Source organism: Phocoena phocoena, chromosome 1 (genome assembly GCF_963924675.1).
Source record: "Phocoena phocoena chromosome 1, mPhoPho1.1, whole genome shotgun sequence".
NCBI classification, from domain to species: Eukaryota; Metazoa; Chordata; class Mammalia; order Artiodactyla; family Phocoenidae; genus Phocoena; species Phocoena phocoena.
The window spans coordinates 34915106-34932578 of NC_089219.1; the positions used below are offsets into that span (position 1 = coordinate 34915106).

General features: G+C 43.2%; 1 protein-coding gene and 2 pseudogenes across 1 annotated transcript; all 3 read left to right on the forward strand.

The window, feature by feature from the left end:
• Window positions 1-524: 524 nt before the first annotated feature.
• LOC136126009 (peroxiredoxin-1 pseudogene) lies at window positions 525-1111 on the forward strand (annotated as a pseudogene).
• Window positions 1112-2370: 1259 nt separating this feature from the next.
• LOC136125386 (adapter SH3BGRL pseudogene) lies at window positions 2371-2849 on the forward strand (annotated as a pseudogene).
• Window positions 2850-9512: 6663 nt separating this feature from the next.
• ERMAP (erythroblast membrane associated protein (Scianna blood group)) lies at window positions 9513-17144 on the forward strand. The gene is made up of 9 exons (XM_065880272.1): window positions 9513-9597; window positions 10293-10445; window positions 11263-11295; window positions 12299-12331; window positions 14123-14143; window positions 14946-14966; window positions 15059-15085; window positions 15193-15219; window positions 16420-17144. Exons 1-9 carry the CDS (start codon window positions 9513-9515, stop codon window positions 17142-17144), a joined length of 1125 nt encoding a protein of 374 aa, XP_065736344.1.
• Window positions 17145-17473: the final 329 nt, after the last annotated feature.

Consider the following 17473-nt stretch of genomic DNA (forward strand, 5'->3'; position numbering starts at 1 on the left):
TGAACTCAGCAAATGTAAATGAATCTCTCAATTTAAAGATGGAAAATCAGGACCTAAGAGTTTAAGCGACTTGCTCCAAGTTACAAAGTCACACAGATAGTACAGACCAAGCCAAGACTAAAACCAAGCCATCTGACTCCAGTCCTCAATTCACTAGGGATGTAAGCCTTTCTTTACCTTTTGGTTTTACTTAGCCTTAGATTTTTGGGAATGTTGCCACTAGCTTACTCTCAGCTCTTCTCGGATGAGATTATGAGGAAGGAAATTCACACCTTTAATAAAAAAGCTAAGATCTCATATCACATTAGTCACAGTCTACCCAATAACAGCAAAATACACATGAAACATTTACCAAAATAGACCATATGCTAGCACACAAAGCAAGTCAATAAATTTAAAAGGATTCAAGTCATACAAAGTATGTTTTCTGGTCACAGCAGAATTAAATTAGAAATCAATAACAGAGGCCTGTCTTCTTCCTGACTGGTCCTGGTGGTTTCTGTCTGAGAACTGCTGATAGCAATATGTTTTCAGGACATGCCAAAATTGGGCACCATGCCCCCCAGTTCAAAGCAACATCTATTATGCCAGATGGTCAGTTAAAAGATATCAGCCTATCTGACTACAAAGGAAAATGTGTTGGGTTATTCTTTTACCCTCTTGATTTCACCTTTGTGTGCCCCATAAAGGTGATAGGGCAGATGAATTTAAGAAACTCAATTGCCAAGTGATGGGTGCTTCTGTGGCTTTTCACTTCTGTTATCTGGCATGGATCAACACACCCAAGAAACAAGGAAGACTGGGACCCATGAACATTGCCTTGATATCAGACCCCCAGAGCAACATTGCTCAGAACTATGGGGTATTAAAGGCCGACAAAGGCATCTCATTTGGGGGCCTTTTTACTATTGATGATAAAGGTATCCTTTGACAGATCACCATAAATGACCTTCCTGTCTGCCACTCTGTGGATGAGACACTGAGACTAGTTCAGGCCTTCCAGTTAACTGACAAACATGGGGAAGTGTGTCCAGGTGGCTGGAAGCCTGGCTGTGATACCATTAAGCCTGATGTCCAGAAGAGCAAAGAATATTTCTCTAAGCAGAAGTGAGCACTGGGCCATTTTAGGGCCAGGCTGCAGTAGGTGGCCATAAGAACAAAACCTCTTTTGTACTATTGTCATGCTTAAAATACAAGACCTTACACTCAGCCCAGACGTGGTGTGGGGGCAGGACAGGCCTTTCCTGCAGGTGTTGGGGAGGCCACCCTTTCTTCCTCTGGGGGGAATGGTCTGAGCTGTACTATGGGGCAGGCCAACTGATGTGTACAATAGTAGGGTATCACTTTTGATCTTTTGTAGTTTCTATTAAACTTGAACTGAGAAAAAAAAAGAAATCAATAACAGAAAGTAATCTTGAAAATTTTCAAATATTTGGAAACTAGATAACACATTTCTAAATAATCCATAGGTCAAAGAAGAAATTTAAAGGGAAATTAGAACATATTTTGAATGTAATGAAAATGAAAACCACTACATATCAAAATTTCCAGATGTCACTAACGTAATACCTACGGAGAAATTTATGACGAAGCAACTAATGACTATATTAGAAAAGAAGACAAATAAAGTCATCTGTATTGTACTAAATGACAGTATTAGGAAAGAAGACCACAAATCAACAACCTAAGCAACAACGAAAATAAGCAGAAGAAAGGAAGTAATAAAGATCTGAGCAAAAACAAATACAATAGGAAACAGAAAAACATTAGAGAAAATCAATGAAACCAAAAGCTGGTTCTTTGAGATCAATAAAATTGATAAACCTCTAGTCAGACTGATCAAGAAAAAAGAGACACGAATTACCATTATCAAGAAGGAGAGAGGTGACATTACTACAGATTCTATATATAGTAAAAGAATAATAAGGAAATATTATGAACATACTTATGCCAGTTAATTAAACAAATTCCTTGAAAGAACTCAAACTACCAAAAATCACTCAAGAAGAAATAGATAACCTGAATTACCCTATACTTATTAAAGAAATTGAATGTGCATTTACAAACCTTCTCATAAAGAAAACTCCAGGCCCAGGTGCTTTCCTGATGATTTCCGTCAAACATTTGAGGAAGAAATAATATTAATGCTGTACAAACTCTTCCAGAAAATTGAAGAGGAGGGAATACTTCTTATTTCATTCTTTGTGACCAGCATTACCCTAATTACCAAAGTTAGAAAAGGATATTACAAAAGAAGTACCCATATCCCTCATGGACATAGAGGCAAAAATTCTTAAAATTAAAAAAAATTTTATCCAAAGATATATAAAAAGGACACTTCCTCATGACTGACTGGAGTTTACCCCTAGAATGCAAGGTTGGTATAATATTCAAAAAAATCAACCAATGTCATTTACTATATTAACAAACTAAAATTAAAAATCATACGCAAAAAATAGGCTCTTCAGCCATTTGCAGGACTCAGCTACAACCGTTGCTCCCAGGATAGTGATCCGTATGTACATTGCACCTTCCTCTGGCTCCACGGTGATTAAGAAGTAACAGCAAGATGCGCTTGATTTCTTAGAAGCTAACAAAATAGGATTTGAAGAAAAAAATATTGCAACCAGTGAAGACAACTAGAAGTGGATGAGAGAAAATGTTCCTGAAAAGTCGACCAGCCAAAGGGTACCCCCTGCCACCTGAGATTTTCAATGAAAGTCAGTACCAAAGGGACTAAGGTGTCTTCTTTGAAGCCAGAGAAAATAATGCTGTGTTCGCCTTTTTTAGGTTTAACAGCCCCACCTGGTTCAAAGCAAGCAGAAGCTCAGGCAAAGCAGCAGCCATGAACCTTAAACATTTTGCCTTAAGAATCCTGAAAAAGGAGTCTCCAAAATTATCTTGGTTTCAAAAGAAATAGCCTTAATGTTGAAATAATAGATTAGTTGGTGTTTTCACATGCAAACAATCAAAATGAATACATAATTAAAATGTGAACGTTATGATGAGAAGAGTGGGAGATGAACATAAAATTTTAAGTAGATGTCATGGAATAGTATTGTTGTCTGCTGACATTTTATGTACTTCAGTGATTTTGAAAAGCAAACGCCTGTTCCCTTTTTTGGTATTATTGCAGCTTAAGTATATCTGTAGCTCTACACTGTGTAATTTTGAAAGGAGGGTGAGAAAGAAAGAATCTGTCTCTTGTTGCCAAATTGCCTCATTAGTTTTAGTGAACAAAAATATGTACCTTTCTGATGTGAAATCATTGTGATTAAAAAGTAGTTGCAAATGATGTTTATGATATTTCAGACATTATAATTTCCTATAGTAATTATAACATTCCTATTCTTTTGAAGTTGAAACTTCTATGTACTGAACCACAGGTTTTCTAAGCTTCTAAATGTAGCCTTTCATTGCATATTTCAGTGGTCAGAACAGATGACCTCACATACACACACACACACACACACACACAAAGTTGTATTCAGTTGACAAGTTTCTGGATTAACTACACAGCTATGATGCAATCACGTTACTAATTTGCTTGCCCAGTGAAATATGCTTATAAATGTTATGGAAGTGGGATGGCAGATAAGTTTAAAATGGCACCCTTTTGCAAAGAGCTCAGGCTTTTAATGAACTATTTTTAAATGGATTGGAACTGGGAATTCCCTGGCAGTCCAGCGGTTAGAACTCCACGCTTCTACTCCGGGGGCACAGGTTCGATCCCTGGTCAGGGAACTAAGATCTCGCGAGCCGTGTGGCATGGCCAAAAAAGAAATAGGTTGGAACTCATTTTTCCCCTTTTAAAACAACTTGTGATCACGAATGCCATTATCTCTCAGATATTTGACCTTTTTGTTTCAGCTTAGGCATATATTGTATGAGTACGTTAATCTAAGCAGAGAGAATCTTTTATATGCCTCTATTCTAGCGAATAGCAGATAAAAAGATAATAATAATCCTTTTATATTTAATAATAATATAATTTCATTATAATTTAATATTATTAAATATTATTTTATTTAATAATAATCAGATAAAAGGATCCATTTTAAAACTGTTAATTTTGAAAACTTCTAAGAAGCCAAAACATTATGGCCTAAATCACCCAGAAGACATATATATTGTATTTTAGTTCCACGTTAACTTTTTATCGATACTTTAGTTCCACAGTACTAAAAGCAAACACCTTTTACTTTAAAGTACTTTATCATATCATTTGATGTATGCAAGTCTGTGCTCTTTGACAAAAGCAACATATAATGAAGACATGGCTTTGTTTACTGAGATTCAAACTTGATGCAATCTTTAAAATAAACTCAGTACTTTCAGAAACATAAGAAAAACCATATGTATGAAATAAATAAGCTACAAGTATATATAGTATAACAAGGCAATATAGCCAATATTTTAGAATAACTATAAATGGAATATAACCTTTAAAATTTTTGAATCACTATGTTGTACAACTGAAACTTATATAATATTGTACATCGACTATACTTCAATAAAAAAAGGGGAAAATTGTGTGATCATCTCAATACATACAGACATTTCAGTTGACAAAGTTAACATCCATTCTTTTTTTTTTTTTTTTTTTTTTTTTTTTTTTTGCGGTACACGGGCCTCTCACTGTTGTGGCCTCTCCCGTTGCGGAGCACAGGCTCCGGACGCGCAGGCTCAGCGGCCATGGCTCACGGGCCTAGCCGCTCCGCGGCATGTGGGATCTTCCCGGACCGGGGCACGAACCCGCGTCCCCTGCATCGGCAGGCGGACTCTCAACCACTGCGCCACCAGGGAAGCCCTAACATCCATTCTTGATAAAAACTCTCAGAAAACTAGAAATAGAAGGGAATTTCCTGACCTTGATAAAAGGCATCTATGAAAACCTTATGGCTATCATTATACCTAATGGTGAAAAAAGGAATGTTTTCCCTAGGATCAGGAACAAGGCAAGGAGCCAAGGCCACAAGGCAAAAGATAAGGAAATAAAAGACATTCAGATTAAAAAGGAAGAAGTAAGACTGTCTTTACTCATAGGTGATGTGATCTTCTATACAGAAAATCCTATGTAATCTACAGAAATGCTAGCATTAGTAAATGAGTTTAGCAAGGTCAGGGATATAAGACAAAATATACAAAACTCAATTGTATTTTTATATGTTAGTAATGAAAAATCAGAAATTAAAATTAATAACTTAATACTATTTATAATAACATCAAAATATTAAATACTTATGAATAAAGCTGACAAAAGATGGGCAAGACCTATATGCTGAAAACTATAAAATACTGCTGAAAGAAATTAAAGAAGACCTAAATTAGTAGAGACATCAACTGTTCATTGGCCAGAACACTCAATATTGTTAAGATATCAATGGTCCCCAAATTGTGTCATGTACATTGAACTTTAGGAAGTGAAATTATGCTTTATATTTATTAGGGGAGCTTTCTTCATAAAGGAATTTCACGATAACCACACTGAGAAGTAAGGAAGTGATTTGCGCATTTTGTAACTCATGATACAAGGCTGTGCATTCATTCATTCACTCATCTATTTACCCATGTTTTACATTCTACCTACTTCCAGAAAGGATCCCGTCAGTTTGCTTGCATGATACCCTGATATGTGCAAGATTGCCTTGTTCTGAGTGTAAAATGAGGACAGTAATGCCTGTTTTTCAGGGTTGTTGTCAATAGCAAAGATAATATATGTAGAGTACCTACAGGTGCAATAAATTGGAGCCATTATGGATATAGAACAATATTAATAACTCAAAAATATATTTATGATTTAGTATTCATTCAATCTTACAGTAACACAATGTTGATTGTTATAATATTGATATATTATAATATAAGTTAACTGAGGACATGATGCAAGAAGGCCATCCTGGCCAGCCAGATCAGAAGAATAGATCTGGAGATCAGTACGGTGACCAGATAGAGGGTTATTACATCCATGTAAGAAAATAGGAAATAAAAGATTTGGCAGCACTTAATTTTCCACTCAAAGCTCTGAGAAGAGATGCTGTAAAGCAACGGTGGCTGTGGCTTCTGATTTTGGACCTCGGGAGGCACTTCCTGCTGTGCTTCTTTGCCTCCTGGACTGTGTCTTTGCCCAAAGTGGACTCTGTTTCTTCTCCTCTTTCTCCTTCCCTTCCTGGTCATCCTCCTGATTCTTTCAATATATTTGTTTCCTGATAATCACAGTTATACATGTTCAAGGTAGAAAATTTAGAAAATACACAACGAAAACCATAAAGATCACCTTAATATCTACATTTTGGTCTTTTTTCTAAGCATATTCTGCCTAAATTGTATCATCCTATGCATCGTTTTAAAAATTTATTGTTTGGGATATAGTGAAAATTTCGCAGTGCTATTAAAGATTGTTCTGTCATGTGATTATGAAATACTGCATAGTATTTCATTGCAAGAATGTACCATAAATAATCATTCCCATTTTAGTGGACTTTTAGGTTGTCTTCAATTTTTTTCTTTTCGTAAATAACTTTGTGATGAGCATCCGCACCATCAAATCCTCATGCACATCCTTATTTATTTCTGTAGCATTCTTTTCTGAAGGTGAAATTACTGGATTAAAACTCTTACCTAGGGCTTCCCTGGTGGCGCAGTGGTTGAGAGTCCGCCTGCCGATGCAGGAGACACAGGTTCGTGCCCCGGTCTGGGAAGATCCCACATGCCGCGGAGCAGCTAAAAAACTCTTGCCTACGTGTAAACCTTTTGATACTTATTGTTAAATTTTCCTTGTGAAAGTTGTTTAGCAATGGACAAGGGAGTCAGTTTGCCCACATGTGTGCTGACTCTGGGTACTTTTCCCCCTGATATTTGATAATTTGAAGGAAGACAAAGCATATCTAACTGTGGTCTTAATTTGCATTTCTCTAATGACTGGAGAGTGAAAGTCCTGTATCTGGTGTCGTCCTTTCTAGCTCTCCTCCCGAAGCTACCTCACCTGCCCTCATTACTCAGAGTGACAATTGGATGGAAGGACTTCATTTGCTTTTCTTAAAAAATAGAAATATATATTACATTTATTTGTATTTTAACAACCCACGTTGTCAGTTTTTAATTATTCCTCATTTATTTCCAACTTTTTTTTTTTTTTTTAATTTTTGGCTGTGTTGGGTCTTCGTTGCTACGTGTGGGCTTTCTGTGGTGGTGGCGAGTAGGGCTGGGGAGGGCTACTCTTCCTGGGGCACATGGGCTTCTCATTGCGGTGGCTTCTCTTGTCGCAGAGCACAGGCTCTAGGTGCGTGGGTTTCAGTAGTTGTGGCGTGTGGGCTCAGTAGTTGTGGCTCGCAGGCTCTAGAGTACAGGCTGAGTAGTTGTGGTACACGGGCTTAGTTGCTCCGCAGCATGTGGGATCTTTCCACGTCTCGAACTCGTGTCCCCTGCATTGGCAGGTGGATTCTTAACCACTGCGCCACCAGGGAAGCCCTGCTTTTTTATTCTTAGTATCTGGTGCAGACCATTGCACCACATGTTTTCTATGAATGCTCACTATAGCCCTATCTACGAGGTGGGTACTGTTATTAACTCCACTTCATGTGTGAATGAGAGGAGACTTGGAGTAAACTAGTCTGTCCAAGGTCACACCAGGGAGGTGATGGCAGAACCAGGGCTTGAACCCAGGCTGACTCTAGAGCCCATCCTCTTAATCACTTAATGAACTATCTGAATCTAGGAAGATGGGGCCCTGGGGGGTCTCCTCTTATTAAATTTCAGGCAGCCCTGGTTCAGCTTGCAGCTCCACATCACTCTGGGCGTGGCTACCCAGGTTGTGTTTCAAAAATACCTTCTCATTGAGGGTTTGGGGATTGGGGGTAATTCCAGGGCATCCAGGGCCCTGCCTACTTCCACCTTCAACCTTAATTGATAAGGTAGAGAGCCTTTCTCATTTACCTAACTTGTCTTGTTCACTTTCTGAGTAGCTGGTAACCTGCAGCAAAGTGGGTGGGATGGAGGCAAAACAAACAAACAAACAGCAACAACAAAACCATCCTAACCGTATTCCTAACCTTACAATGTCCTAGCGTTATGTTGCCATTTGCAGCATCAGGGGATTGGGGGGGGGGGGGTGTTATATGCATGCATCATGATTTTAAAACAACGAACAAAGAAAACAACCCTAAAGCAGTGTGCTGTTTGCTGTGAGAAAAACAGAACTGGAAATGTGTTCAAAGCTTGAGTCCATCTTCAGTTTCCCCATCTTGCTTTGACTGCCCCACCTCCTCCAAGCCCCACTTCGCCATCTTCCAAGACCTGCAGAGATCTGGCCTTGTGACTTCCATAAAACTCTCCTCTATTTTTTTTTTTTTTTGGTCAGTGCCACGCGGCTCGTGGGATCTTAGTTCCCTGACCAGGGATTGAACCCAGCCCCTCTGCAGTGAAAGTGCTAAGTCCTAACCACTGGACTGCCAGGGAATTCCCAAAACCCTCTTCTTTAGAAAGGATTTGAAGTCTTGGAGAGAGTGTAAGAGACAGTTTCTCTCTTCCTCGAGTATTTGCATTTGAACTTCAACCCAAGGGTGGCATGAAAGATTTGTTTCCTGCTCAAGGAATTTCAGACAGGAGCAAGTAGGAGGGGAAAGAGTCGTACAGGAGGGAATCCCTTAGAGTCTCCCTGTGCTTAGTGCACACAGTGACTCACACCTCCCAGGGACGATCGTCCTCCTTTAGTTTAGTAATAATAACAATAGGCATATGTGGCAAGTGCTCTACATGCGTCATGTCCTTGAACCCTCACATTTGCCTGTGAAGAAGTTTCCCCTTTATACATTAAGAACTGAAGACCCACAGATGTCAACTTTCCCAGGGACACAGAACTAGTACACAGGTGGAGCTAAGACTTGAACCCAAGTCTTTCTAACTGCAGACCCTGAACTTGTAGGATTAGTGCCTTCATAATGAAATGCAGGAACTTCACTGCCCTGGTTTCTTGTTTCTCAATAGTCAAGCTTGAAAAGCTGTCAGGGAAGAGCTCCAGGCTACATTGTGGGTCCACGATTGGCTTCCAACAGGCACTTCCCAAGCCTGACCTGGGACACTAAATGCAAAAAGAAGCCAGTCCTCCCGTGTTTACCTGGCTAGCTCTGGATATAGGCTCTCATTCTTCTAGACCCCTCCCTGTGCCTTCTAAATCACACTCAGAGTGTCACCCTGCAGTGCTCACTCATGGCATTTATAGACTGAACCATGATGCCAGCCTCTGTGTTGAGCACTTACCTCCTTCAATCCTCACAATTATTCTGCCAGGAGGCACAGTTATTATACCCATTTCAAAGATGGAGAAACTGAGTCCCAGAGATTCAGGCCACATGGAGGTAAGCAGCAGAGCTGGGATTCAATACCTGGCCTGTGACTCCAGAGTGTGCCCAATGCAGCCTCCATCTCTGCCCTACCTCCTGGGTGGTACCCTTTCTCCCATCAAGCTCGCCAACTCTTTCTGATGCCTCCCTGTGTCTGTCCTCCTAGTTTGGATGAAGATGGCAAGTTCCTCAGGCTCCTGGCTCTCCAGATGCTTCATCACACTCGTCTTCCTCCAGTTGCCTTTGCGTGTGTCAGGTGAGAGTTTCCGTACCTCTTTCCCTGCCTGCGACATCTGACAAAGGGGTTCCAAGAATGAGGAGGCCAGGCCCAAGACCTTGTTTCTTCTCGGGTGCATGTTCCAGAGAGCAGGCCGGGCTTGGCGAACCTCAGTCTCTCTCCGGGGGTCACGCAGTGCTGAGCAAGAACTCACATCCAGCTTAGGCTCTTTGCCGCTTGTCCTAGAGCCTCTCCTGCTGTTCTTTTCTTCGCTAGTTCTTCCTTCCGTCCTTCTTTCTCTCCTGTCTAGACATTCGGCTTGCTGCTGTAACCATAGAAATTGTTTTGCCCCTGCTAATAGGGCTCGGGTAAAGAGTTCGCTGACTGCTGTTCTATCTCAGAGTGAGGATTTGAAGGGGGAGCAGATGGGTGCTCATGAGAAGACTATAGCGGTTCCTGAGGAAGCACCTCCAGTTCTCCAAAGTCTCGGGCAGGATGAGATTGTGGTTGAGATGCTGAGTTTGAATCAATGTCTTCAGGCAGGACCATTGAAACCAATCCTGAGAGATAAACATCTCACTTTAAAGTCATTCCTGGGTCATCTGGGGTTTGAGTCGCTGAGAGAAGCAGAGAGCCTCACCAACTTGGCTGGAGGTCTCTCTCAAGGTGATGGAGGCAGTTGGGATGTGCCTGAGTCACCTGCCATTCGAGGTGGGGCCCTTGCCACGGAGAAGCTCTCAGAGGATGGTCACAGGTGGTTTCTGTTTCAGCCCCATCTCCAGGGAGGTTCTCCTCATCAGCAGTGGCTCTTGCTGTGATCCTGCCTGTCCTGGGGATTTTCATCATGGTGGGCATTTACATCATCTGGAAGCAAAGAAGGTCAAAAGGTAACTAAGTGGTAAGGGAGCCCAGGCTGGCAGGAATTGGTACTGCAGCCTCTCTAGGAAAAGGCTGGGAGGAAGCAGTCAGAGACCTAACAGTTATCTATAGGTTGTCTGGGAAAAAACTGGTAGAGCTGTGTTCTGGGGACCCACATTGAAGAAAGGATCAAAGAAAGTGCATCATGCCAGTCTTCTAATTAATTAAGAAATCCAGGGCTTCCCTGGTGGCGCAGTGGTTGAGAATCTGTCTGCTAATGCAGGGGACACGGGTTCGAGCCCTGGTCTGGGAGGATCCCACATGCCGTGGAGCAACTAGGCCCGTGAGCCACAACTACTGAGCCTGTGTGTCTGGAGCCTGTGCTCCGCGACAAGAGAGGCTGCGATAGTGAGAGGCCCAGGCACCGCGATGAAGAGTGGCCCCTGCTTGCCACAACTAGAGAAAGCCCTCGCACAGAAACGAAGACCCAACACAGCAAAAAAAAAAAAAAAAAAAAAAATTAATTAATTAATTAACTCCTACCCCCAACATCTTAAAAAAAAAAAAAAAGAAATCCAATCATATCCATTAGATAAAACCCTCATTAATATGGTTGCATTTCATGGCTCGCAGGGTTGCCAAGGACCTTGAAAGTCACATAACTGAACACTCCTTTCCCTGTCTGATGGTTTGAAGACCCTCTAATCCTTTCTAATGGTCACACACCCACAGCGACAAGGAGCAAAGTCCTGCTCAGGCAGCTTGTGGCCCCTTGGACAGCTCTGCCTGTTAGAAAAGGCCCTTCCTTAAGCAGAGCTGACATCTCTCTCTCTCTCTCCCTTCCAGAGAGGCTTCTCTATGAACACGCAATGGAGGTAGGTGAGTGTCCTGGGCTGGGCAGGTATGTTTCTCTGTTTTGTTCATTTTTGTGTCCCCAGGGCCCACTAATCTAAATTCTGGACCTGAAGATTCCAGCATCTGCTGGGTGGTGACGGTGGTGGTGGTGTCAAAACCTGTTGTTCCCAGTTTCTGCTGACTCTACCTTGTAATAGCTTGCCTTCCAGTATGTTTGGTGATTTTGTCTCTGAGATCATGGCTTGATCTTATCCTGGGGGGAGTCGTGTAGGTCTAAGGTAGGGGACCCAACAAATAATTGATAATTCTCTGCTAAGCGGTGCAGACTATACCAGACGCTGGGGACACAACAATGAGTGAAAGCGGACACGGTCTTTGCCTTCTTGGAACCTTCTGTCTAGTCAGGGAGGTATACGTGCATTAAATAATTACACAAATAAATGTGTACAGAAGCTACAAAAGGAAGTTCTGAAGGCTGGGAAGACGGTGACTGGGTGGAACCAACCAAACTTCAGGGATGGCAGAGGAGTTTCCAGATGATGTTCCCGGTGATGTTTGATCTGGAAGACGGACAGGCATGGGGGAAGAGGGAGTAGGAAATCACCCACAGCAGAACAGCTTGAGAAAGAAACACGGTGCAAAAGTGAGGGGAAAGGTGGCAGAAGGTGCTGCTGCAGAGTTAGGCGGGGACCAGCATGTGAGGCCTTGCAGATCCCATGAAGGGTTTTCGTCTTTCTCCTTGGAGCTGTGGAGAAGCTGCGAATGGGCTATCCTGACCAGAATTGTGCTTCCAGAAAGCTCTCTCTGGCTGCTCTGTTGAGAGGAGACCAGAGGGAGCGAAACAGAATTTGAGGACAATTTGGGCCGCTCTCTCTGGCATCCAAATGAGAGAGATGAGGGCCTGGATCAGGGAGGTAGAGGTGGAGACAGAGGGGGACAGGTTCAAGAGCCCATAAACTCAATAGGAAGCAGGGACCCTCAAGGTAATGGCACAGAATCTCATTTTCTTTTACTTTCGTTCCTCTAGAAAATCTTCTCTCAGACCATGCAAAAGAAAAAGGTAATTATATATATAGAATAAGGGGTAGGGAACAAATAACACTTTTTCTCCTACATAAATGCTGGTGGCTGTTTTACATACAATATATATGTGGTGTATGTGTATACACACACGCACACACCCACACACACACACACCACATATATTCTCTGTTAATACCATTGGAATTTATTTTTTAATATCAAGGGGTTATAGGGTTGGTAGCAGTGGCCAAAGGGATGCCTGGGGTCAAAATTCATAGGTTCCTTCATTGGCTTTCCCACCAATAACCTAAAAAGAAGATTCATATACTATTTTAACATATATTAAAATGGTATTATAGGAGGATCCATACAATCTTTGCATTGAGAGAGGTGGTGTGATACAGTGGGAGGGGCATAGGCCCTGGAGTCAGCAACACCTGGCTCAGATCTGCCACTTGCTGGCTGGGTTAAGTCGCTTTACTGCTCTGAGCTTTGGTTTCCTCATCTGTAAAATGGGGATAATAGATCTCTTCACCCGATTATTTTTAGGATTAAAAGAGACAACTAAAAAAAAAACCCACACAACTCCTACTACAGTGCCTGAAACCTTTCCCTTATTGCCATTTTGTCTTCATTAATTGAATGTTTGCTCTGGGCCACTGAGGGTAAAAGACAGACACCCCAGGTACCAAAAAGCAGGTGGGGCTCTGCCCTCTGAAAGTCTAGCTGGGAAGACAAGTCACTGGCTCAGAAATGGCTCCACCTGCAGTGATTTCGGCATCTCCTCCCTTCCCCACTCACATCTGCTCCAGACTAGTTAAAGCATAGGGGTGCACACCTTAGGGACACAATGACCGTCGTGTCCTAGAAGGGAAGGAACAGTGTGGTGTAGTGGGGAAGGCCTCCAACTAGGAATCAGACAGACTTGGGTTTGAATCCTGCCTCCCTGGCCACTTACCAGCTGGATAATCTGGATAAATTTCCATGTCCCTCTGAGCCTCAGACCACCAGTCTGTAAAATGGGAATAATAATTATATGCACCTCATATTGTTGAGCAGATTCAGGGCCTACGTCATAAAAACAGGACACACTAAATGGAGGCTGTTGGTAGTGGGAATGGTAAAAATAAACCGTTATCTTGTTAGGGGCCATATCATATTCAGCTTCGCTGACCCAATGCCCAACACCTAACATATGCCCAGCCCTTAGCACAGGGCCTGGCAGTGAACTCAAATGTATAATTTCAACTCTGTGGCAGGGCCAGTGCTAAGGGGAAAATGTGGGCAGATGACCCTTCCAGAGAGGCTGCAAGTACTCCCCCAAAGCACAGAAGCATATGCACATGTCCCAGACCTTCTGGGGTCTCCAAATTTGTGTTTCTCCACAGTACTTCAGCGGGGTGGGGGGAGGTTAGCGTAGAGAATAACAGCCCACATCAGTAAGTCGATGGTAGGCCTTCAGCTAGTTTTACACCATAGATATTATAAACAGTTATAAAAGGGCGGCAAGGCATACACTCATGGACACTCGGTTACAAACATATTGGAAACACTCATATGAACAGCGGAAATGAAACCAGACAGACAAAAGGAAGGGAAGAGGAACCAAAGTCAGGGTAGTCCAGGTCATCTGGAAAGTGGCACCAGCACCGGTGAATTCCCCAGTCTGCCCTTAGGGGGATGTGACTGATAGGACTGTCATCATTCTTTCAGCGGGGGGTGGGGTTTGGGGGCTGGGGGGCATAGGGGTGGAGTGATGAGACTTCCTGGGCCCTGGGGATAAAGCGGCAGGATCTGCTCACTCGTGCCTCTTTCTCTGTTTTTTTAGGACGTCTCTATAAAGCCCTCAGTAAGTTCTGCTCCCCTTCCGTGCCACAAACCTCCTTCTGCTGACATCTTTGCTTTATGATGAGAGTCTCAGATTCACCTCCTGGGGCAGAAGAGAGGGGGCAAGGGCAAGGATACTTCAAGCATGAGGGTGGGGAATTTCCTGGCTCCCTAAAGCCTCTTCTTCTTCAAATATTCTGTGCTCCTCTTTCCTGCACAATTGTTGTGTAGTCACTAAATGGGAAATGTTTTAGCAAGAAGAGAGATACCTTCCATAGGTGAAGACATCTGGGAGACACTTCTATCACTCAGGCATGACGTTGCCTTCGGTGGGATCCAAGGTAGATGGATCCTCATTCAGCTGAATATGTGGAACAGTGCTTCTGCACCTGTTCATGTATGAGACCCTCTTCATAACAACAACAACCCCAAATCCTCAGACATGTCTATTTGATTTTACCTTGAGAAAACACGCATAAGAAAATCTAATGGAAATTAGTAATAGATTTAAATGAACTTATATTTTATTCTTCTCCCACAACATCTACATACGTTTATGTTGCCATCCCTTACATGTGTGAGATGTGTTGTTGATTCAATCTGCAAGTCAGGTTTGGCTCCCATAGGGACTCACTGACCCTCTGCAGTATCTCTGGGGACCCCAGGACCATGGCTGGGAGCCATTGCTGTTGGAAACACTGTCATGGGGAAAGTTCAGTGTATTGCTAGTGGGGATCTGCTCTGGGAATGCGGTTGGGATGGGACTGGAGCATCACAGGCATGTACAAGCCCTCATTCTGATTTGTCAAATTGTTATTCTTTAGAGAAACTCCGGCATGAACTGAGTAAGTTCCCCTGTTCTTATAACTTCTATACCAACTTACGTTGATTCTATGTTTCCAGTGAAAGCTCACTCCCCTTGTTTCTTCTTTTGTAGAGTTAAAGAGAGCTGCAGCAAACTCAGGTCAGGTGCACTCTCCCTGTCCCCCCACTCTACCTGCCCCCACTCCAACTGCACCAGGAGGTCTCCATTTCTCTATTACGTTAACAATCCCTTTTTCTGTCTTTTAGGCTGGAGAAGGGCCCGGCTACACTTTGGTAAGTTGCACCAGTTTAATGGATCCACATTTCAGAGCCCATTGCTCTGTTCCTTTGGAAGGCAGACTGTAATTAAAAAAACAAGTTAAGTCAAATCTGTTTATCTGCTTATCAAATTTTAAAAATCTTTGATTCAGAAAGTCTCCCTTCTTTTAGAACGCTGATAAATAATTGGTTTACTCTTCTTATGGGTTTTCTCTGAATTTTGAGATTTTTCTTAAGTTCATTGGTTACTTGTATTTTATCTTTTTGGCTTGTCTGCGCCTGTCCTATTCTGGCTACTTTTCGACTTGTGGGGCCTTTTTCTGTATTAACTCTTGGTCCTATTTTTCACAAAATATTTTTCTGAGTTTTTCATTTGCATGTTAATTTCCTCATTGTATTTTTTTTTTTTTTGGATGCATGAGTGTTTTATTTTTCTGCAGCCTCAGTAGTTGTAGCACACAGGCTCAGTAGTTGTGGCTTGTGGGTTCTAGAGCGCAGGCTCAGTAGTTGTGGCACACGGGCTTAGCTGCTCCGCGGCATGTGGGATCTTCCCGGACCGGGGATCGAACCATGCCCCCTGCATTGGCAGGCGGATTCTTAACCACTGTGCCACCAGGGAAGTCTCTCTATATTACCATGTTAAAATGATAATTATAAGCAATAATTTTAGCTAAGAAAATGAGCGTCACACACTCACTGTGTGAACAAGGCACTATCTCATGCATTAGCTCATCAGATCTGCACAACAGCTTCTCCAGCATATTATTCAGTGGTGCTATTATTCCTCCTTTACAGATGAAGAAACTAAGGTTTGGAGGTGAATAACAAGCCCAGGGTCACATAACGAGCTTGTGGCAGAGCTGGGACTCAAAACATGCTGTCTAGCTACAGGGTCTAACATCAAAGCCTGTTTATTATCATGCATTAGATTCCTTTGGACCAGCAAAGACAAAGGCAGTATTTCCTAAGGATTAAGGCAGCTTCACAGATGGGTGAAAAACATTTCCTCTTTTACTTAGTAGACCACCAGCAGATCTAGGAGACTGGAAGACAGTTTTCTTTAGTTCCAGGACGTGTGAAGGTGAGGGCACCATAAACTAAAATGGGCCGATGACAGTGGTTGCAGACCTAGGGATGATTATTCCCTCCAAAGCTACTCAAAGATCCCTTGAGACCTAGCCGTCTCAAACCTCACCTCTCTGTGACTCTCTGCAGTGACGGTGACCCTGGACCCAGACACAGCGCATCCCAAACTCATCCTGTCTGAGGATCGCAGGTGTGTGAAGCTTGGAGACACAAGGCAGCCTGTGCCCAACAACCCTCAGCGATTTGACTTCGTCGTCAGTGTCCTGGGCTCTGAGTACTTCATAGCTGGCTGTCACTACTGGGAGGTGTCTGTGGCAGACAAGAGCAAATGGGCCCTGGGGGTGTGTAGTGAGTCAGTGAGCAGGAAGGGGAAGGTCACCGCCTCGCCCGCCAATGGACACTGGCTCCTGCGACAGAATCGCAAGAATGAGTACGAGGCCCTAACATCCCCGCAGACCTCCTTCCGCCTGAAAGAGCCCCCGCGGTGTGTGGGGATTTTTCTGGACTATGAAGCAGGAGTCATTTCCTTCTACAACGTGACCAACCAGTCCCACATCTTTACTTTCACCCACAGTTTCTCTGGCCCCCTTCGCCCTTTCTTTGAACCTTGCCTTCATGATGGAGGGAAAAACATGGCACCTCTAATCATCTGTTCTAAACTCCAAAAACCGGAAGAATCAACTGTCCCCAAGCCAGAAGAAAAAGGTCTTGCTAATGGAGACGTGGCTCTGCAGGTGGACCCTCTTCTGTTCCCCGCTCAGGCACCAGAGCTCCTCCCACTCACAGATATGATCCTGTCCTGGCCCTCTGACATTGGCCCAGCCCTGCAGGGGCTCAAGGTTCCTTCTTTTTAGGGATGAGCCTCATCACCTGCTCCCCAGACGCTCCAGCCCAGTGCCCTGGATTTCAGTCTCTTGGCCTAACCACCTGATTCTGGACCGTCTCTCCTCCTTTCCCCCAGGCCCCTTTGTGGTTTCTCTTGTACCAACTTTCTCCCAGGGCTCAGTTCTAAACCGTGTCTTCCTTCTGGGGACTTGAAGTTTACATTGCCCTGGAAGAATTCTTGAAGACCAAATGATGGGAATTCCCTGGCAGTCCAGTGGTTAGGACTCCGTGCTTTCACTGCTGAGGGCCCAGGTTCAATCCCTGGTTGGGGAACTAAGATCCCGCAAGCCGTGTGGTG